We start from the raw sequence: 22682 nt of genomic DNA, 5'->3' as shown, positions 1-22682 counted from the left end.
TCAGCAAACATTTTGTAACAAGAGACATAATTCCTCTTGTAGTCTAGATGAGAAAATAAATGTATAAACTAACAATTTTAAGTAAAACCATAAATTGAGGGGTACTGCCGGGTGTTTTGAGTGACTCAGTAAAAATATTAAGGAAAAAAAAAAACCTGCTTGAAGAGAAACACTGAACAGCCAGCTGACAGAATGAGAGAACATTTTTTCAATCTAACAAAGGGCTAATATCCAGAGTCTATAAAGAACTTAAACAAATTTACAAGAAAAAAGCAAACAACCCCATTAAAAAGTGGGCAGAGGACACAAAGAGACACTTATGAAAAGAAGACACTATGTGGCAACAAACATGAAAAAAAAGCTTAACATCACTGATCATTAGAGAAATGCAAGTCAAAACCACAATGAGATAACTATCTCACACCAGTCAGAATGGCGATTATTACAAAGTCAAGAACAACAGATACTGGCCTCGTTACAGAGAGAAAGGAACACTTTTACACTGTTGGTGGGAGTGTAAATTAGTTCAGTCATTGTGGAAGACAGTGTGGCAATTCCTCAAAGATCTAGAAGCAGAAATCCCATTTGACCCAGCAGTCCCATTACTGGTATATACCCAAAGGAATATAAATCATTCTACTATAAAGACACATGCTCAAGTCTGTCCGTTGCAGCACTACTCACAAGAGCAAAAACATGGAATCAATTCAAATGCTCATCAATGACGACTGGGTAAAGAAAATGTGGTACACATACGCCATGGAATACTATGCAGCCATAGAAAGGAATGAGATCATGTCCTTTGCAGGGACATGGATGGAGCTGGAAGCCATCAGTAAACTAATGCAGGAACAGAAAACCAAACACCACATGTTCACACATATAAGTGGGAGCTGAATGGACACATGGAGAGGAACAACACAAACTGGGGCCTGTTTGGGGGGGTGGGGGAAGGAGAGCATCAGGAAGAATAGCTAATGCCTGCGGGGCTTAATTACCTAGGTGATGGGTTGATCTGTGCAGCAAACCACCATGGCACACATTTACGTATGTAACAAACCTGCACATCCTGCAGATATACCCTGGAAGTTAAAAGTGGAAGGAGGAGGGAAAAAAAGAACCTGCTTGTATGGCTTATCTTATAAGAAATGTCTGGTAAAATTTTGATGGAGGCTGTAAGTATAAGGATTCTCAGTAGATAATGACTTAATGATCTTCTTTTCTCTGTTGGTTTATTCATTTCTAAACCATTCTTGGCTAGTTTTAGAAAATTATATTAGTAGACATTTAAGGAGCTTAGAAGTATGAATATAAGTTCTCAAATAGCCGTTCTTTCTTACAGGGAAACTATTAAGTTTAGTCAAAAAGGAAAGTTTATCTGGGGAAGGACCAAGGAAAGAGTAAGAGTTGCTGGCCGAGTTTCAGAGTTTTGCTTTCTGCTGCCATGGGGAAGGTTGGCCAGTCTGGGAAGGAAGCATTTGCCATTCTTCCTCTTAAATGACCGCTTATCACTTTAAAACTCTGTAATGTGTTAGCCACCTTACCCAAGTGAGGGTTAGAGCCCAGAACGGATGTTATGGAATAACCCTCCCCTCCCTGCAGCAAACAAAGATCTGAGTCACCCAAGTCTCCTTCTCCAAATAAAGGGCCTCGCAGTGCCTTCAGATTGGCTGCCATAAGAGGAAAGTTTCCTGTGTGTCTGGCAAAGGGAAACCCCATGCCCCCTCTCACATACATGAGCTTCTTCTGCTTCCAAAGAAAACAATAGCTCTACCCAGTGTTTTCCAGGTGAAAGTGCTGCTTAGAACTGAGTGTCTTATGACTGGCTGTTCCTGAGCAGCTATTCATAGGAGAAAATGGATTGATTTCCACGGGGGAATAGTTAAGGTAATGAGGTAAATAATTACCTCCTCACAGGGGCTTTTACCAGCCAGAACTTGCAACCACAACCCCACCCCCTTTCCTGTTCTGCCTTCCATTAGGCGGTTTGCATGGCAACTGCATGGGAAGGGCAAGTGCTTAGGAGGGGCTGTGCTGTGCTCACCCCTGTGGGATAGGAACCATTGATAACGTGTGTGTTGCTGGAGGAGAGAGAATTCAGTGCACCGGGGCTTATTAGCCTCTGCTGGAATTTTGGGCCAGTGAGCCATTTGTTGTTCTACAATGAAAGGCTTTGGCAGTCTGCCATTTGAATTTTTTTTCAATCCTTTTTGTGGTATCAGTCTGTCTATATAGAATTTTTACTTTGCATTCCTCAGGCACATAGAACCAATTAAAGACTAAATCAAATGGGCAGGCACTTAAATTATGAGCGTAAAAGTATTTCTAAAACCTTCCAGTATGCCTATAGTTGAAAAACAGAAGAATGTTGGTGACTACCCCTTTTTTTTTTTTTTTTTAGCAATGAGCCATGTAGTTAAAAAAAAAAAAATCTCATCTTTCCTTTCTTCATTTCCCTTATTTAAAAAAAAAATAACTGGTAGGCCTCAAACTAATATACCCCTGTTCTTCTGGAAACCACTAAAAAAGTTGTTTATTGTTGTAATGATGACTCAGAGAAACCTGGGCAGCAGTGCCAGCTCGGGTCATAATGGGCTTCTGTCTCTGAGTTCTGCAGTTGACTTGCCTTCACTTCTAATCTGTGTGTTGTCATTCATAATAAACGTGCATTTTAAAATATTTTACTTAATTTCTAATTTGCCACAAGTCTTGACATGTTTTCCTCTCTGGATTTTTCTGTCTCAGTGGTGCAGAAACTGAGTTTCCTCTCTCCTGGCGTGTAGGTAAACGGCTGTCTGCTTGACCCTGTGCCTCCTGTCCTAGTACGGAAGGGATGCCAGTCACTGCCCAGCAACATGATGGAGACCTCCATTGACGAAGGGCTGGAGACAGAAGGAGAGGCCGAGGAAGACCCCACTCATGCCTTCGAGGCCTTTCAGTCCACACGCAGTGGGCAGAGACGGCATACTCTGTCAGAAGTGACCAATCAACTGGTCGTGGTGCCTGGGGCAGGTACAGTAGAGAGGCGACACCAGGTTGAGTCTTCATGGTGTCATCTCATACTCCAATCACCAACAAGTGGTCATGATGCCAGCCAACTCCTAGAATTGAGCCGATAGTTTATTCCTTTATGGAGCAGATTCAGCAGGCCCAGCCTGGCAGCAGCTATCAAAGGGAATTGAAATGTCTGAGTTGGCTCCCGTAGCCCCCAGGATTTGTCTGGGTGCTGTATGATTCATCAGGGACTCTGCTCTTTTGGAGTGGCAGAGATCTTACAGATGCCACTTCTGGAGTATTTTCCTCACTAAACTTGAAGATGACTAAGTTGGCCAGTAAAAAGGTTCTGGAAAGATGTTTTGATTGGAGATTAAGGACATGGTAGTTGTCAAGACTCAAGCTGGTTATGCTTTGTACCCTATGTTCCAAGAAGATATTATTGCAGTTGGTTTTATCTGTTCTGTTTTCTCTTAAAGGGAAAATTTTCTCCATGAACGACAGCCCCTCCCTTGACAGTGTGGACTCTGAGTATGATATGGGGTCTGTTCAGAGGGACCTGAACTTCCTGGAGGATAACCCTTCCCTTAAGGACATCATGTTAGCCAATCAGCCCTCACCCCGCATGACATCTCCCTTCATGAGCCTGAGACCTACCAACCCAGCCATGCAGGCTCTGAGCTCCCAGAAACGGGAGGTCCACAACAGGTCTCCAGTGAGCTTCAGAGAGGGCCGCAGAGCATCGGATACCTCCCTCACCCAAGGTGAGCACTTCCTCCTCTGCGTTTTGAAACTTGTGTCGGAGGGGGGTTTCTTGCCCTCTTGGTGTGATCACCTATGATCACTGAAAGGCCTTGTATTTTATTTAAACTGTTTTATCTTTGTACTTTCTTTCAGGAATTGTAGCATTTAGACAACACCTTCAGAATCTGGCTAGAACCAAAGGAATTCTAGAGTTGAACAAAGTGCAGCTGTTGTATGAACAAATAGGACCAGAGGCAGACCCTAACCTGGCACCAGCAGCTCCTCAGCTCCAGGACCTTGCTAGCAGCTGCCCTCAGGTGGGTACCTTGGGCCCTTTCCTTGATGGCTCTGTGAGGATGACTTTGTCCTGAAGATGGTCACTTTCACTTGGAGGATTTCCTCCAGTCCTGGAGCAAACAGGTTCTTTGGGAAAACCCACAGCTCCTTTGGTCAGTGGACAGGTTCAACCTATCCTCGCTGCTCCCAAGTGTTCGATACCACATGGAGGCCTGGATACTCTCAAGCTGTTTTTGCCTCACAGGGCAGAGTATAGATGAGTAACCTCTTACAGTCGCCCTTGAACTCCCCTGTCCCCGCCACACATGCACAAATGAATAATAATGAATTGCACCCAAATGAGAAGCTTCTCACCACTACTTTTGATGTGGTATTACTTTAGTAAATATCACAAGTGGATTATTCAGACTAAAAATACAATACTGCTACTTATCTGGTTTTATTTTGAGCCTATTTTCAGTGCATCCAAGAGGATTATAGTTCAAGGCCCACATGAAGGCAATGGCCTCCTGGCGACACCAAGAGCCTTTGCTCTAATACTGACTAGGTAATTGTTAACTAGAGGTAATACATGCATGAATGTTCCGCAGAGTAACAAGCCCTTAGCCTGCTGGCTCTGTAAAAGCTTTGAGTATTATGTCTTAGGGAGTTGGGATTCCTCTTGGACATTTGCAAAGGTGCTTCAGCTAAGAACTGAGACGTTTTTCCCCATGGGGAATTGAAAACTGTTTCCACCCCCTTGCTCCTCAGGAGGAAGTTTCTCAGCAGCAGGAAAGCGTCTCCACTCTCCCTGCCAGCGTGCATACTCAGCTGTCCCCACGGCAGAGCCTGGAGACCCAGTACCTGCAGCACAGACTTCAGGTGGGGTCCTTCTTCTTGCAAGTCCATCTCACTCTGCTCATCCAGAATCTGTCCTTCTGCAAAACAGAAACCTGTTTTGCCTGGCATTTATTTAGGGTAGCTGCTTGATTCCTTATAGGCAAGTAGGTTTGACTCTGGACTTGTAGTTTCTGGAAACATGCAGATTCAGCCTTATGCTCTGTGTTGGTAGTGGAAAAGGCAGAAAGGCTTTGTCCTCAGGCCCCTCGAAGGGATATGCCACTGAGGGGTAGGAACGGGAAACCTGGCTTCTTTGTCTCTAATTATATTCCACTTAATGAGTAATAAATAAAATGAAAATCTTACATCTGCAAATTTTCTACATGGGCTTTCTATGTTGGTGCATAAAAATCTTAAAAAGTGATAAAGCCTAGATCTTGCAAAGAATGAATTATTTATTCAGTGGGTACTGGGGCTTTCGAGATCTAACTCCACCTTCCTCATTGCTTTTTAATGTCCATGAGTCTCTTAGTCCTAGTGGACTTTTGGAAATGGAGTGGAAACTGAAGTAGGTGAGATCTGAGATGGCCCAGGCCTGCTGGCCCAATGCTCTTTCGGGTCTCAGAGCAAATGGCAGTCCCTTCCCCCATGTGGATTTTGTAGAATACAGTTGGATTCATCCTGCAGGCAGAAGCACATCTGATGACAGCATCCTAGGTGACAGCACATGTCACGCTCGTGTTGTTTTTCTCCTCTTCCAGAAGCCCGGCCTCCTGTCAAAGGCACAGAACACCTGTCAGCTTTATTGCAAAGAACCACCACGGAGCCTTGAGCAGCAGCTGCAGGAACACAGGTGAGAAGGGGGCTTTGGCCAAAATTTGCTTCCTTTTCTGGAAGCCTTGAGAATGCTGAACGTGATGTCCTTTCCCTCTCATATTCGCCACTACTAAGAAAATAGGTTTTCCGCATCTGCCACGGGCCCTGTGAGCATGATTACTCAGAGGATATCTTAGCATTCAAGGAGGACTGCCGTCAGGCAGTGGCAGCCCTAGGGTGTACTTTGTTTTCCTTTTCTTCTGGCATTTCCTCTTTGGGGTATGACTAGCCCCAAGCTTTCACAATCAGTGGCCCAAAGCCATGGAGGTGGGGTAGGTGGCAGAGAAGCCTTGTGTCCTCCTTACTGTCATGTGTGCCCATGGGCCTCGCTAGTAGAAGGAGCTTGGCCAAGGTAGAGCTCCCCTAATCAATCCATCAACTGCAGACACTGTGTGATTCTCTCCCCTTCCAGCCTCTCCAGAAGGGAAACTACCCTTTCATTGTATAAAGAGAAAAATTCGGAGTTGAGAAAATGCATTTCTGCTCACATTGGCACGGAAGGAGCATCAGAGCTGGGGGACAGAAAATGAGATTAGGTTTAAGGAAACTCAACACAATGGGTTCCCATTCCCAGTTGTTTTTGCTGACATGAGAAAGAGAGACCTAAATAGAGGACTGAAGCTAGTGACTGGTATTGCATTTGCATTAAAATTGCCATCACTTGAGAAGACTTAAAATTCTTTCCTTTGATATTACCAATTTAGGCTCCAGCAGAAGCGACTCTTTCTCCAGAAGCAGTCTCAACTGCAGGCATATTTTAATCAGATGCAGATAGCAGAGAGCTCCTACCCACAGCCAAGTCAGCAGCTGCCCCTTCCCCGCCAGGAGACTCCACCGCCTTCTCAGCAGGCCCCGCCGTTCACCCTGAGCCCGGTCCTGGAGCCTTCCTCTGAGCAGATGCAATACAGCCCTTTCCTCAGCCAGTACCAGGAGATGCAGCTTCAGCCCCTGCCCTCCACTTCAGGTCCCCGGGCTGCTCCTCCGCTGCCCACACAGCTACAGCAGCAGCAGCCACCACCGCCACCACCACCGCCACCACCACGACAGCCAGGAGCTGCCCCAGCCCCCTTACAATTCTCCTATCAGACTTGCGAGCTGCCAAGCGCTGCTTCCCCTGCTCCAGACTATCCCACTTCCTGTCAGTATCCTGTGGATGGAGCCCAGCAGAGCGACCTCACGGGGCCAGACTGTCCCAGAAGCCCAGGACTGCAAGAGGCCCCCTCCAGCTATGACCCACTAGCCCTCTCTGAGCTACCTGGACTCTTTGATTGTGAAATGCTAGACGCTGTGGATCCACAACACAACGGGTATGTCCTGGTGAATTAGTCTCAGCACAGGAAGTGAGGTGGGTCAGGCAACGGAAGAGTGTATGTTTCTATTTTTATTCCAGCCTTTTCAATTTAAAGCTTATTTTCTTGCCCTCTCCCTAATGGGAGAAATCAAGTCACCCAATGGAATCAGAGGGCCTGCTGGGGTGGATGTTGCTTCCTCCTGGTTCTGCCCCACCACAAAGTTTTCTGTGGCAAGTGCTGGAACATAGTTGTAGGCTGAGGCTCATGCCCTAATGTCAAGTGGAGCAAGCTCTCAAGGGAGGCACTGACAAATGTGTTCCTAAGAAGACATTCAGACCCAGGTTTTATGCCGGATTACATCAGTTTATTATCAAGGGCAACCTTGGTGAAAGCAGAAAAGGTGTGTGCTATGGCATATATGTGGGGGAAAAAAGGCAATATATTTTTTCACTGAAGGTGAGCAACAACATATTGCTACAAGGCAAATCAAGAAGACATCAGGAGATCGGGTGCACAGGGAATATAGGAAAGCTGTGCTTTGTCATTGAATCCTAAGTTCTTACCTGCTGATGCAAGTTATCACCCAAGGCCATCACAAAGCAGTGGATCGGGGCCACTAAATAACAGCTGGTACCCCTGAGACCACCTTCATGTCCATTCAGGAGCAGGTGACACACCTCTTCAGAAGGTGCCCTGGGTTGCCGAGTGTCAGAATGTACTCAGGACTCCAAAGGTGTCACACGTAGAACTGACAGGAGACCTGCCACAGTGGAGGCAGGGGGCAAGAAACTCAAGAAAGCATCAAGAGCACCAGCCCTGGGCCAGGGAAGGCAGGCTCTTCCTGCAGTCTCTCTTGGACACTGCTGGCTTGGGGGCAGTCGGTCTCCAGGGTACCTGTTGTCTCTTTTCCAATGTAATAACTACTTTGACCTTACACTATATGTTGCTAGTAGTTTATTGAGCTTTGTATATTTGGACAGTTCCATATAGGGCTTAGAGATTTTAAGGACACGAAAAATGAACTTTTACGTCCCATGTGAAGTGGTAGTGCTGTGCCTTTCCCCCAGATCATGCTTTAATTCTTTCTTTTCTGTAGAAACCAACAGTTTCCATTTATGTCAATGCTAAATCCAAAGTCACTTCAGAGTTTGTTTTCCACCATGTGGGAATCAGCATTCTTAATTTCCTTAAAGTTTTGACTTGTAATGAAATGTTCAAGTATTACAGCAATATTCAAAGAACCACAGATGTGTTAACCGTTTAAGCAGATCATCTGCCAAACTCGTTATATTACTAATAAAACTTAACCAGTGCTTACAATTCAGTCATCAAAGTAAGTGAAAAATAGATGCTATAGCTAGCTAACTGTATCCCTAGAAGTGATGAGTAATTTGTCATTTGGACAGTTAACATCCAGGTGTTACAAATTCAGTGTTAATTCAAAGATGATAGTTTCTGCCCTTCAGAATGGCTCGTTCCATCAGCAGATGAATGTGTTAAGCACAAAGCATCTTCTTTAAAGCACAGAGTCTAACTGATGCTGCATCTAGAAAACACCTTTAAGTTGCCTTTCCTCTTTGTAGTTAGTGTCCAGGCAGGTGAGGAAGTATGGAAAGCCTAAGGGGTTTCATTCTGGCCATGCGAACCCAGCCTCTACCGACGTTAGTAACCTGAGCAGTCCCTGTTGCTGGCCAGAGACTGCCTGGTCGCCAGCCCTCACCATGGGTGCCAGGACGCTTTGCAGAGGCACTGTGCTCGCAGTTGGACTCTGGATGTCAGTGGGAAAGGGCAGTATGGGGACTGTCATTTTTGTGATTTAATCATACACAGTGAAAATCCAGGAAGAATGACTTAAGCTCCTTCTGGGAGTTGTTTATTCCTACTCATGCTTAAGATTGATGATTTCGTGAAATAAAGAACATGATTTCATTTAAGAGATCATTTCATTAAGATCTCTAATCTGTTTCGAGTCTTTGCAAAATAGCCAGTTATAAAATGGGGCTTGATTTGTTTAGACTGAAGGAAGACATTTTCCCAAGATATACTACAGAAGTGCTGCTGCAATATTTGCGATATTAAAATGCCTTCCAGATTGAAAGTGAAGGCTGCTCATTTCAGAACTGCAGGAATGGTATAGTTACAGCTTGATATAAACTCCTGCCCCCCAACAATGCCATGAGTTGCTTAGTCCAGGAGACCTGGGAGCTAAGGCAGGATGGTTAGGCTGACAGATGAGGGACTGCAGAGAGGCTATTTGAAGGTTAGGGACCCAGAGAGAAATGGAGACACACCCTGCAGTAGCCAGGCCCATCAGGAACCGTCAGGCACAGCAGTGGTGTGAACACCGGCCTGATGCACAGCACGATCCCTCCTGCTGGAACCTGTGTTGTAAGCGCCTATTTGCTTATCTCATTTATTTCAAGCAGAAATCAATAAATTTCATAACCCTCTGTATTGACTGCAATGTAAGCTGCTGAGGAGACTGGTTCTGTTGGTCAGTCAGGTGTTTGCTCAGCCCTGTTTGATCACGTCTGCTGCCCTGTCCCCAACTTGTGACCCATGGAAGCTTCCAAGCAGTTTTCTCTTCATCAATACTAATATAACACTAAGAAGTCTTAGTACCACTCTTTCTGAGGGGCTACTCTGAAGCACTGACTTGCTTTCCAGTCTGTTTCACAGGAGCAGTGTGTACACTACTGTATCATCATCATTAGCTTCATCATCCTGTAAACCAGGCTCCTCTGAAGAGACTCTGGTGAGATGAACGTGAGGTAAAAATTTCATTTGGCAAAAAGTGCAATATGTGTGGTACTTTATTTTTTATGTTGTTTTAATCCAGGAGTATTAGTCTCTGCTCTGGGAGAAATGCACTAGCTCTGCAATTTCCAGCTGGGCAAGTGTGTCTCTAGTATTTCCATGCAACTGATATGCTGGCCCCTGTAAGGCAAATAGCACGTTAGCCCGACAGGAAGAGGTGGTCCACTTTCGCATTCCCAGTGACACCAACCATCCCCAGCTGCCCCCTCGCCACCTCTGCCTGCACTGCCCTCTGCCACCATGGGAAAAGGAGGAGGCTGATGGTCTACACCAACGACCTCCAGAATCCATGGGTGGGAGGGCACCAGGGCCCACCAGAGGAGTGGAGCTGGGGCTCAGGGACTGTTCGTGCAGATCTGAGCAAACCCCTTCTCTTCTCCATCCACCTTTGCCTCCTAGGAAAGAAAAAGTGGCCCTTTCTCCCTCAGAAATCAAGAACTCCTAAGTGTTTAAACCTGTCCTGTAGTCAGTGAATGGGACAGGAGCCCAGGACTGAAGCCAGCCCTCACCTCTCGTGCCCCTTACTGACTCTGGCCCTGGAGTAATGAGGGGCTCTGTGCGTTGATGGGGAGCAAGGGGGAACCCTCTGTAGGAATATCAGCCTCTCCCCTGCCCCCTACCCTCTCCCATTGATCGAAGGCCCCCGCGGAAGAGACTCCTCCTGAGACCGACTCCCCAACCTCCACCCACACACCAAGTGTCATCAGTCCTAAAGGCAGGGAAACGCTCACAGAATTCTGCCCATGGGTTAGACGTGGGGAGAAGGATATTCCCAGCTCAGGAGTGATTAGGTGATCAACCAGAAACTAAGGCAAGGTGACAAGCAGCAGCCTGGAGTCACAGTTGCTCAGGGTCCCAGGCATGTGGGCACCAGAGCAGCCTCTGGAGCCACGCCGGCAGTTAAGGATGCAAGGTCAGAGTGAGTGAGCAGTGCTCCTTCTGTGGGTCCTCCAGCCTTTAGTCAAGCCCCAGGTTCATAAATGCATTTGGATTACATTTTAAAACCTGTACCAATAGTCACACTTAAGCTCCCTATTGGCTTAAAGAAAATTCATACTCCAGATAACTTTTTCCCATTCAACCTCCTGTAGAGACAATACGCAGTATCATTTCACAGTATTGGTCCCCATGAACAGTGGCTGACCCCAGCACTGAGTGACTTTTGCTGCACTCGAACCCCTAAACAGCTGTCTCTACTGCCTCCTCAGAAGCCACCCAAGCCGCTCAGTCTCTTGGTGCCTAGACATCAAAGGTGAAAACTGGAGAACAGGGAGGGTCATAAGTTGGAGTCATTGTACAGGTAGGGATCTTTGATCATTTTGTTGCTTCTGGGTTTTTGTTTTTGTTTTTTATCGAGATGGAGTGTCATTTTGTTACACAGGCTGGAGTGCAGTGGTGCAATCTTGGCTCACTGCAACCTCCGCCTCCTGGCTTCAAGCGAGTCTCCTGCCTCAGCCTCTCGAGTAGCTGGGACTACAGGTGTGCGCCACTGCATCCAGCTAGATTATGTATTTTTAGTAGAGACGGTTTCACCATGTTGGCCAGGCTGGTCTTGAACTGCCGACCTCAGGTGATCCACCCCCCCTTGGCCTCCCAAAGTGTTGGGATTACAGGTGTAAGCCACCACGCCCAACCTGGAGTTTTTTTTATAAAACTTATCTTCAGAGCGATGTATGAAAGACAAGAGCAGTATCCTCTGCCTGTTTCTAAACTAGACAAAGAGATTTTCGTAAAGTTTCTGTCTCCCTCCTGACAGGTTCCACAGTGTGGTCTGAAGCACCTGTGATGTCAGAGTTCTTGTCTGGTTCTTGGTGGCGGATGCACAAAGACAGTGGAGCCTTTCACCTCCCAGTAGCCTGTCACATAGTTATTTTCCCATTTTTTTTTTCCCCAATTAAGGTAACCTGGCTGATTCTCAAAGACTTTAAAGCTGGTTGGGGGTGGTGGCTCAGGCCTATAATCTCAGCAATTTGGGAGGCCAAGGTAGATGGATCACAAGGTCAGGAGATCAAGACCATCCTAGCTAATATAGTGAAGCCCCATCTCTACTTAAAAAAAAATACAAAAAAAAAGAAAGAAAAAATTAGCCAGGTGTGGCAGTGCACACCTGTAGTCCCAGCTACTCAGGAGGCTGAAGCAGGAGAATTGCTTGAATCTGGGAAGTGGAGGTTGCAGTGAGCTGAGATCGCACCACTGCACTCCAGCCTGGCGAGAGAGGGAGAATCTGTCTCAAAAAAAAAAAAAAAAAAGACTTAACAGCCATCCTAGGTGCACCCCACAAATCCGGGCAGGTTTCAACACATCAGCAGACTCAGGCACAGACTGGGGCACAGATAGAGAACCAGGCGGCAACACTGCCTGCAGACTCACCCAGGGAGAGCTTTGATGGGTTCTGCCGGATACTCCACTTGCCCACCCACAAGGGAGCAATAGCATGTATTTGTACATTAGTTTAACCAAACACCTTCATAAGCAATCTCTTCTAATCCTCACAATAATCCTATACAATGAGTTGGGGGAGACACTGTCCTTATTTTTCACAGCTGAAGAAACCAAAGCTCTTGGAAGTTTGTGACTTCTCTGAGGTCACAGCTGGTGAGTGGAGGAGCTGGGACAAGCGCTTGGCTTGACTGGCTTCTGGGTTTGGTGCTCTGCAAGAAGCCCTCTCTTTCCCCTCTTTCCTCAGTAGCATCTGACGCTTTTCACAAGCAAACAGCTATATAAACAAAGCCCCCATTTTGGTCAAGCACAGGGCGGAAGTGACATTGTTCCTACGACCTTATTCTCTACTCAACAGCCACCTGGCTTTGGGGGAGAGGCTGCCTTCAGGTGACAGTGCAGCTGTCCAGGTGGCCATGCAATGAACCAGGCTGAGAGAGACAAAGTCCCCACAGACCCACCTGCCCTTCAGCATCCAGTTAACTGCAGAAGTTTAGGCTCACCTCAAAGATGTCTACTATTCCCGTTACAATATAGCAGTTTCCTACAGAACACGCCCCTCCTCGATTGCCAAGGAGCTGCATTGCATGGCATCGGGCCACCACTGCCGGCCAGCAGATTCCACCCCAGGAATGGTCATGAACTCAGCCTTTGTCTCAAGGAGGGGTGTAACATTTCCTTACAGTCAAGCCCCATCAAACAGAAGTGCTTATTAGATACTTTTAGGATTAAAAAAGTAATAGCAGACTTTGACTTAATACTGTCCTTTCAGAGGCAAAGGGGATGGGTGGGGGGAGTTTTAAAAATAGAAGTTCAAAACAACATCCTGGAAACATATGACCCCAGACGGAATAATGTCACATTCCCCCGTGCAGATAACTGGGCTGCTGCTGGCTCTCTGGTGCCTGTCTGCTGAAGATTTGCTCAGTCAAGGAAATTCAAGTGGTGAGACCTCTCCACCATGGGTGGTAAAAGAAACCTGCCTTCACCAAAATCTCTGAAGGGGAAAGAAGCAGAAAGGTTTGCTTCACTTTGGGGACTGCAGTTTGAGAAATAAAAGGGATACAGAGATATTTGCACTTTGTAGAAAGGGCAAGATTATTTGCTTATATCTGAAGGGAGGAGGGTGGTTTTGCTGGATGTTTGGTCTGAAAGAGTTACTTTTGATAAAGTTAATCTAATTGTAGTTATTTTTTCTGTGTGCTTTTTTTTTTAATTACTAAGAAAAAAAATGGTGAGTTCAATAGCTTTGGTATTTTGAGTGCAAATCATAATAGCTCCAATGTGAATACAAATCAAAAGTGTAACCTGTTCAATGTTAGAAAATTGCCTAAAATGCAGTGTAACAAATAATCTTTGTACCAAATGGTAATTTAAATGGGGTAATTTTCTGCAAGGAAAATGTACTGTTTTTATGTTTCCAACCCTCTTGAATTAAAATAAAAACAACTTGTTTTCTAAGAGCCTGGGTGGTGTGAATGTCAGGCTAACACGATAGGGCTTCCGCCTCATCGGGCCTTGGGTGGAATTTTTAGAGTATGGAAGAGGGCTGTGTTCTCTGAGCTCTGGTGCTCATTTCAGGCTGCAGAAAAGGACAGCGGATAATATGTTCTCATTGACGTCAGCAGGGTAAATAATACCTTGCTCCAAATCGCCTGAGTACACGTTAGCCGCTGCAGATCGCTGACGGAAGCACTGCTAACCGCAGCCTGCACAAGGACAGGGCCCCACTGGGCACTGCTTAATTACTGCTCCTTGATTCTCAGAGTCCCAGGGCAAAGCCCATTGGCCCAGGTAGTCTGGGCAAGGGCCTCGTGCTGCAGTAGGAGGAAGGGCGGCAGATGATGCACAGGGCTCTCTCGTGGGGCTCTCCGAGGACAGGCAGCTGCAGAGCAGGGGATGGAAATGGGAAGGGGTACTGCAAGCTGCCAGGCAAAAGACTCTGCTACTTAGTCACGATGTCACATCTTCTCTGAGGTCTGCCAAAGGCCTCGACACCACGTGCGCACGCGCGCGCACACACGCGCACACACACACACACACACTGCACGCCCTCACAGAGACAAGCACCCTTTTGAGGCCCAGCTCCGTGCCCTCAGGGTGCTGGAGACACCATAAGCCATGCTGTTCTCCTGCGTCCTGGACCTGTTTCAGTGCCAGGCCCAGAGTGAAAGGCCACTGTTATATCCAGCTTGCTGGCAGCAGGGTCTTGACTGAAATTTGGTTTCACTAACACCATTTCAACTGAGCCCATGCTATAGAACCAAGACAGTGCCTACCCTGCGGGGTGGCGGTGGGAGGGTGCAGTCAGCAGGGCCCACACTGCCAGAGGCTGGAAGGAGCAGAGCCTCACCAACTTCCACTACTGCCCGGCTCCACTGACAGTTGCTCAGTCCTGCCTTAAACTGGCGGTTACCCCTTGGCTACCCAAAATTTCAGTATTGCTGAGTTTCATTTCTTTTTTAAGGAAAGCACTAAATTTCCGTAACGATGTTTTGCAGACTTTTTCCTTTCCCACCAAATTTCTCCATTCTTATTCTGTGTTGCCAAAAACAACTCCAGTGCCCCAGGACGCAGGCAAAATAACAGACCAGCGGCCAGCCAGGCCCCAAACCCGCACTCCCCAGGACACCCTTCAGTTCTGCGGCCTTTGTGAGTCGAAGGCTCCACCAGGATGGGGAAGGAGAGCCGCAGGGAGGCCTGCACCCCAAACCCAGGGCCTCTACCCTGTGGAAGGAACCGGCCAGCAGAGCCTGCACTTCCCAAATCCTTCATCACGATGCAGGACAGGTGGGAACGGGGCCCGAGGTTCTGTTCTTGGCGAGGAGCTGCTTTCTGCCCCACTAGATCTTAAATCAAGGGTTTGCAGAGGCCCTTGGCACACTGAGAAAAGCAAGCTAAGAACTCTTCCCAAAGAGTATGTACACAGACCCAGAACTTGGGACATAGAATTTCAGGACAGAGGTTGGTTCCTGGGCCCAATGAAGCCCCACTCCGTGCCATGGACCAAAGTTAGGAACCTCTGGGAGGCCGAGGCAGGCGGATCACCTGAGGTCAAAAGTTTAAGACCAGCCTGGCCAATATGGTGAAACCTCGTCTCTACTAAAAAATAAAAAATTAGCTGGGCATGGTGGCAGATATCTGTAATCCCATCTACTTGGGAGGAATCACTTGAACCTGAAAGGCAGAGGTTGCAGTGAGCAGAGATCATGCCATTGCACTCCAGCCTGGGCCACAGTCTCAAAAAAAAAAAAAAAAAAGCTCACAGGGACCCTCCTTGCTGAAGGGGTTTAATCTGTCCCTGGGTGGATCCAGATGACAAGGGGCCTCCTGCCCTGCCAGAAGCCTGTTGGCACCATGGGAGGAAGTTCTGGTCTTTATGCACTAAATCCTGGATGCTATGCGGCTACAAAGGAAATGTCACCTGCACAGAACACGGCTGCTCTGCCCTGGGGCTGAGAGCATGGCTCTGCCGTTCTCAATTCAGCCCCGCCAGTGACGTCAAAAGCTGAGCAGCAGCCCTTGAGTGATGGGTTATTGCACAGGAATCATCCTGGACAACGTCCCTTAGGAGGCAGATGTGGGTCCTGACTGAAGCGAAGGGCCTGGGCCCTCCCTCAGACAGGCATCACTGGCAAACCTGCTTCCCCCCAGGTATGAAGCTGTGCCCACAAATCACTCAGGCCAAATCCAAGGTCAGGCAGGACAGGGAGCTTGCCGGGCACCTCTGCCACTGCTGCTGCCTCCCTTTGTATGTGTTTCTGGGGGGATTTTCCTAGGGCAGACTGACTCAGAGCTGCTCTGAAATAGGCAAAGAGAGAGTCCAAGCCCAAGAAAGCATGAGCTGGGCTGCGCCACCAAGCCAGCACAGGGTCTGGGAGGGAGGAGAACGAAGGGAGGGAGCACAGCATGGGAAGCAGACTTCCCCTGGAGCTGAGCCCCCAAAAGCTGGACAAGCAGAAAGGCATTAGGGATTGAGCTTCTCAAAGGGAGAACTGAATCACTCTCCTCGGGCCAGCTGAGAGAGCTCTGGCTCCAGCTCCCTCCTCATTCCCCAAAAGTGAGATGCCCAAAGTAGGCTGGCTGACAACTCAAACCCTGAGGAGTCCATTCATTGTCACCCAAGGGCCACCCACATGGTTGGGGGTGGGACACAATGGAATGGAGGAAAAGCCACCAAGGCCTTTCCTCCAAGCACACCACATACAGTGCCCAGAATCCACGGTCTTGCCTGTCCCTTCCATCTGGGACCCACCAGAACTGCCTTCCAGTCACTACACAGCCAGAATGCTTAGCAGCACCCCTGTGCCAGCAAAGTGAGAGCCGAAGGGCAGGCAGGCAGTGGGAGGGAACCACGAATGAGAGGGCCAGGCAGAGGGCTGGGCATGGAGCAAGCCTGGGAGAGCAGGATCCAGCTCCCATCCAGCCCAGGAGCCGCCACCTGACCACCCTCCAGCCAGGGACTGTCCAGGAGGCAGCACAGAACCTCTGGCAAGAGGCCTTAAGCCCTGGCGCCCTCTCAGCCCTGCCACTAACCCAGGCCAATCATTGTAAAGGCTGGCGTCTCCAGTGGTAACTTGGAGCACAGGCTGGCCGGCCTCATCCTGAGTTTACTTCGAGGGGCAAATAAATGCAGCCTGGCATGGCACTGCCTGGAAGACCCCCACGCCCTGGAGAGCTATCACAGAGTCCCACTTGGCCTGTCTTGCTTTAACTCTTGACTGCCCCAACACCAGATACAGAAAACAGCTGCTTCCTGCCTGTGAGCTCTGTCTTCACAGACATAAAGGTGGTTGCACTGTTCTGAGCATCTGCTCCAGACTAAGAACCAGGAACTCAGCCCCAGGATTTCTGAATTTCCGGAAATGAGTTCTAGGCAGCATCAGCCACATGTTCCACAAACATAAGAACATACCTGAGAATGTATGTCACAGTAGGAAGACGTTTTTATCCCCAACTTTTAGGTCAAGCTCCTGGGTGGAAAGGAGTTGGAAGGCCTGGGGGAGTCTTTTTGTGCAAACAGCTCAGTCTTCAAGCGCCACAGGGAAGAAGGTGCCAAGAGCAGGTCAGAGCCGAAGGACCCTGCTCCAGCAGGCCCAGTCACTGGCCTATGTCTGACTTCCCGATGGACTTCAAGGTCCAATTCCCTTAGCTGGAGGCCACCAGGAATGGGATCGAGCATCCCTGGGCTTTGGTTTTTGTCATCAGTCCTCAGTTCGACTGGACTCACACCTCCTGTAGTCTTTCTGGGTTCAAGAGAACTAATGCTCTAACCAAGAGGTTGGGCCCCTAAGGAGCTCCTCCCCTTCAGGCACCTCCCGGCGAAGCTCCTTAGAGCTGTCCTTGAGACCTGCAGGACAGCACGCAGGCCCTACCAGCCTACTCTCTGGGAGGGACAGGGACACGCAGCCCTCCCCGACGCTGGAGGCTGGCTCTAGGACAAGCAAAGTTCCTGAGCTGCAGAATGACCGCAGCCTCAGGCCTAGAACAGCCTGGTTCACCAGCAGGTGCTGGTTAAATCCACAGAAGAGACACACGTCAACAGGCACAACTCAGAGACCCTAGGGGCCCAAGGGACACTCTGCAGAAAATAAGGAAGGCAGGAATAAACAGAAACCAGAGTAGAAGGGGCAAGGGAGGCAGAAGGTGGCCTCAGCAAGTCAGTATGTATACAGGACAGACTCCGCACAGAGAAAAGGAAAAGGCGGAGGTTGGACGCAGCCAGGCCATGTCTGCAGCCATTATTTATGGATGCTTCACTTGACTTCAGTCTCCAAACCTGGGCTCAGCATAGAGACTGAATGTCCCTCACAGCTGCTCCTTCCTGCAATAACAAGACTGACATCACTGTTGTCAGGGAAATGGTGTTTTGATTAAAATCATGTGACAGCTACTTCGTGATTCAATAAACAAATCCCCTGTTAACCCTCGCCTGACAAGGCCTCCCAGCAACTCCATCCACCATGCGACCGTCCAAGAGCGAGCCGCTGTGCTGACCTGGGGCAGTAGGGTGTGGGAGGTGACCCACGCTGCTCCCTGACAGGTACTGCCTGAGGGGGACACATGTAACATCCAACACACAGGTACCTCTACAGACTTCAAGGGCACCAAGGAGGTGCCCCTCACAAAGAGGGACTGGCTCTCACCTCTTCCATTTTTTCTTCAAGCGGCAGGCCCAGCCCCTGGGATGTCCAATGGCTCCCTGAGGGCCCTGAGGCTGGCTGAGAACTGACGGAGTAAGGCACTCACTCTCACCCCCTTTGGACAGACTGGCAAGTCAACTAAGCACCCTAGACAGTGAGGGGTTAAGAATAATTTCTAGTTGCAATTGGATGACTTCCTGGATCACTCACTTGGCTGCTGGCCCCTGACACACAGGGCTCTGCCTGGCAACAGCCAATTCCCTTTCCATCTCACCCTCGGGTCATTTTCCTTAAGTGAAACAAATGCATGGAAGGCTCCCTGAGTCATGGGGCGGGGGATTTTTCTGAGTTAAATGAACTGAAGCCTCAGAGGCCTAGCACCACCCGGCCTCCTTTCCTGGAAAACAGATTCCCAAATAGACATGACAGGGGCTGGGGGAGTCTCAAGACAGATCAAAAAATGATGACAGCGCCTACCACGTAGGGTGGGTGGGTGAGGATTACATGAGATGTGAAGTGCCTGACAAGGTGCTGCAGTTACCAAGGCTCAAGTAACAGCAGCTCATCTCAGTAACTCCTCAGCTAGGAGGCGCAGCCCCGGCCGTCACGGCTGAGCACGTCAGGCGTAAGAGAGCCACCTCAATGATCCATGCTCCGTCGGGTCATACCACGCATCAATGGCATGAGCAGTTGGCTCTGAATTTGTAGAAAGACGTAACCCTTTTCTTCCCAAAGAAGTCTGTGGTTTAGGCCTAAAAAAGTGTGTTACTGTCGTTCCCACTCCTTTAGCCAACCTCTCCTCCCTGAGGCCTAGTTCTGTGAAGGGGACATGGACTCCAAGGGCTGGCCACCCCAGGCATCTATCAGGACAGTGGTCACCCAGCACTTCCTCCCACCGTGCAGCCACTGCAGAAATGGCTGGAGCTGCCCACGGACAAGTATGCAGCCCCTCAGGAAGGCAAGAACATTCTAAGATGAGTAGCTGCGATTCTGGACCTGAACAGAAAAAAACGTTTGCATGGCTTTGGTTCACATAAAATGAAAAGCCATGTGACTTAAAAAGCAGCCTTTTTCATATTACTTAATAGAATTTCCACCAAGCAAACCCACTAGAGTGGGTGTGGGAATGTCAGATTTTTCCCCATGAACTACACGCAGTCTGACATCAGCACAAGGCAGCCAGGCCCGCTGCACTCCTTTGCTGAATGTATCTGTAAGTCACAAATCACTCTCCTCATGAATGGCCCTGAGGCAGTGGCTGGCACCGACTGCCAAACTGGGACTTTTGTACACCATTCCCACGCAGAGTAGCATCCAATGGGGCTTGCAGAACGTCTGAGCTGTTACAGAGAAACTTGCAACTATATTTATCTTAAATGGAAATAACTGAGAGGAGTTGTGGCAAATCACTTCCTATATTCTATGAGGAAAATGGGAACAGCCCCTTTATACAAGCAACTCTTCACCAAACTACCAGTGTCCTCTGCATGGGCCTTGCTGTCAGTCTGGGAGGCAATGGGAAATGGGCCTCAGGCCACAAGTGACAGCTCTGGCCAGTGACCTGCCCCACAGAAGGCATTCCCAGAATGAAGGAAGTAAACCAGCAGCAAGCTTTAAAAATCTACTCCGGCCCTTAAAACTGGACTCTTCCCCTGGGGACAAAGTGAGAGGTGCTAATTCTCTGCCTACCTTGCGGTAGCTCCCTGCACACCAGGCCACCCTGGCTGCCCACAGCCCCAAGGGCAGGACTCAGCCCCACGCTTCCAGGGCACTTACCTTCCCTGTGTCTTCTCCAGGCACTCTGGGTCTTGGGAAGTGGCTCTTGTCAACCCAAGGGACACTGGGCTCTTCACTGTCATTCACAGGAAAATCTAGCTTCCTCAGCCTTTGTGCCACCACTAGAGACACAGACAGTGGTGCTGTAACTCTCTCTGACAAGGGCACATCCCACCCAAGCCCACCTGTGCTTCCCAGCCAGGATGCCCTCAGTTGTCCCAGCAGAGATAGGAAGTCCAGCAGTAACCTACAAGGATATGGGGCCCTGGGCAGAGAAAGCCAAGGCAGTCCAAGGCTGTGCTGAGGTGCCTTTCCCTCGGGGCCCTGGAAAGCACTGCCCCATCAGGCCTTTTGGTGCCCACGTGGGTGTTCCCCATATCTTGGTCACTGATGGCCGCCAGAGCCCCAACCACAGTAAAGACCTAGCTCCTTTCAGAGCTCATACTAACGTTAAGTTTAAGAGAACAACTCTGGAGATAGAAATGACTTGGCTTTTCAACGCAATGAGTAATTAAACTCTTCATCCTCCAGCTTTCCATCCCAACTGAACGTTACATAATTTCCTGGAAACAGCAGGCTCATGGAGGCAAACGGGGGACAGTGAGACTATTCTAGGTACAGAGGACTGGAGGGAGACATGTGAGGGAAGAGGAAAGAGGGGAGTAAGGAACTGCATGGAAACAGGAATACTGGAGAATCAAAAGGAAACAATTACATCACATCAGACTGGGGCAGTCACCTCAGCTGGTAAAGCGGGAGAACACTGGGCGACAGGCGCTCTCCCTCTAGTTTCATATCCAAACAGTGGAGAAAAATAGGAAGCTTTACGATAAGAGTCTCACCATTTTTTAAAGTCAGAGGAATTTAAGTAAAAGACAAGAAGACAGAATAAAGACAGAATAAGCACCGGACCTGCCTGGCCACCCCGCCCTGCTGTCGCCGCAGGAACAGAGCCAAAGTGACGTCTAAGGGTGAGCCCCAGCTTTTCAACTTAGTGACAGCACAACGGTTAACAAAGGAACAAAAGTGCACCAAGAAAACACCGACACAGCTTAACCACAGGGTCAGGAAGGACAGGCTTGCTTCCCTGGAGGACTATGCAAGCAACCTGAATGCTTGCACAAGCCAACTCAAAGGTCAAGCTGCCTTCTCTGTTAAGTCAGGACAAGTTGTCTGGCAAAGACCCCCTGGGGCTCTGCATCACAGTGGCTGCACTGTGGGATTTCTGTGAGCTGACGGCAGCCCGTTATTTCAACAAGGCCTCTTTAGAAATCACGTATTCACCTGTTTTCCTTTTTTTTTTTTTTTTTTTTGGAGACAGAGTTTCGCTCTTGTTACCCAGGCTGGAGTGCAATGGCGCGATTTCGGCTCACCGCAACCTCCGCCTCCTGGGTTCAAGCAATTCTCCTGCCTCAGCCAACTGAGTAGCTGGGATTACAGGCACGCACCACCATGCCCAGCTAATGTTTTGTAGTTTTAGTAGAGACAGGGTTTCACCATGTTGACCAGGATGGTCTCGATCTCTTGACCTCGTGATCCACCCGCCTCGGCCTCCCAAAGTGCTGGGATTACAAGCGTGAGCCACCGCGCCCGGCCTCACCTGTTTTCCTTCTTATGAAACAAGACGCATCCTCAGGTTCACATCTTCTTGGTAGCACAGACAGAGAGGCAAGACCTGTTCTCTTTAACCTGAGGGGTAAACCCCACATAAATTGTAGAGAGAAACACCAAGATGAATTCCATTGTTGCTCAGACATTTTTATTGGCATAGGTTGTATGTTTGTGCATGTGTGTGTGTGTGTGTGTGTCTGCTTCATATTTTCTAATCAAACAAACAACTAATGTAAGCTGCCTAAGGATGAAAAACAACAATACATGTTTGAGGCAATCAAACAAATCCACACACAACTGTAGCCAAAGCCAACAGAAGGGCCACATAAAGCTTGTTTCCTGAGACAAGAAAACCTTTGTGTCAATGGGAGAATAAGACACAGTCTGGTTCTTTTGATGATTTGTTCTATGCACACAACACATCAGGATATTTTACAAACTCATCCATTGAACACATTTTTATTGAGCACCCATTATGTGTACCAGACACTGTTCCAGGCACTGGTGATACAGTAGAAGATAAAACAGACAAAAATCCCAGCCTTACAGAGCTCCAAAAGCCTATATTCCAGTGAAATCAAGATAGGAAAACTTTTCCCTTAAATTTAAGGTAGTTTAAAAAAAAAAAAAAAACACAGGAGAACTAATTCACGGAGAACATGGCCAAGTTATGAGCCAAGGAACAATTCCTCTGAAGAGCACCAAAACAAATTCTCTCTCTATTGCTTAAGTCAGAAAGAAACAATGAAGTCCCTGTGGGGTCAACCCAAAAGACAAACCCCCGACCCATGCTTAAGAAAGCCAGGGTCCACTCTCCGTCAAACAGTTTTAGGATGGAGAGGTCAATGCTTAGGGCTCCCCAGGGGGAGACAAA

General features: G+C 48.4%; 2 protein-coding genes across 5 annotated transcripts in view; one reads left to right on the top strand and one right to left on the bottom strand.

Moving 5' to 3' along the window:
• SIK2 (salt inducible kinase 2) overlaps window positions 1-8956 on the top strand; it is a 120824-nt gene extending 111868 nt beyond the window's left edge. The window contains exons 10-15 of the mRNA XM_032285610.1: window positions 2784-3012; window positions 3474-3758; window positions 3892-4055; window positions 4786-4896; window positions 5616-5707; window positions 6435-8956. Coding sequence (XP_032141501.1) covers window positions 2784-3012; window positions 3474-3758; window positions 3892-4055; window positions 4786-4896; window positions 5616-5707; window positions 6435-7056 — 1503 coding nt within the window. The 3' untranslated portion in view covers window positions 7057-8956. The remainder of the gene's footprint in view (window positions 1-2783; window positions 3013-3473; window positions 3759-3891; window positions 4056-4785; window positions 4897-5615; window positions 5708-6434) is intronic.
• The window catches only part of PPP2R1B (protein phosphatase 2 scaffold subunit Abeta), a 56414-nt gene continuing 42272 nt past the window's right edge, over window positions 8541-22682 (bottom strand). The window contains exons 16-17 of one of the 4 annotated variants that reach the window (XR_004270935.1): window positions 20198-20319; window positions 8541-9959 (exon numbers count right to left, since the gene is read on the bottom strand). Coding sequence is in view for 3 of the 4 variants with exons in the window: in XM_032285611.1 (XP_032141502.1) it covers window positions 9867-9959; window positions 20198-20319 (215 nt within the window). In the remaining variant the exon portion in view is untranslated. Of the gene's footprint in view, window positions 11099-20197; window positions 20320-22682 lie in introns of all 4 variants that reach the window. The other 3 variants (XM_032285615.1, XM_032285611.1, XM_032285613.1) reach the window with 3 other exon arrangements.

The sequence above is a fragment of the Sapajus apella genome, unplaced genomic scaffold (assembly GCF_009761245.1).
Source record: "Sapajus apella isolate SASKATOON/1434 unplaced genomic scaffold, GSC_monkey_1.0 scaffold16, whole genome shotgun sequence".
NCBI lineage: Eukaryota > Metazoa > Chordata > Mammalia > Primates > Cebidae > Sapajus > Sapajus apella.
The sequence above is the reverse complement of the archived record's forward strand: the minus strand, read 5'-3'. Positions and strand labels throughout refer to the sequence as shown.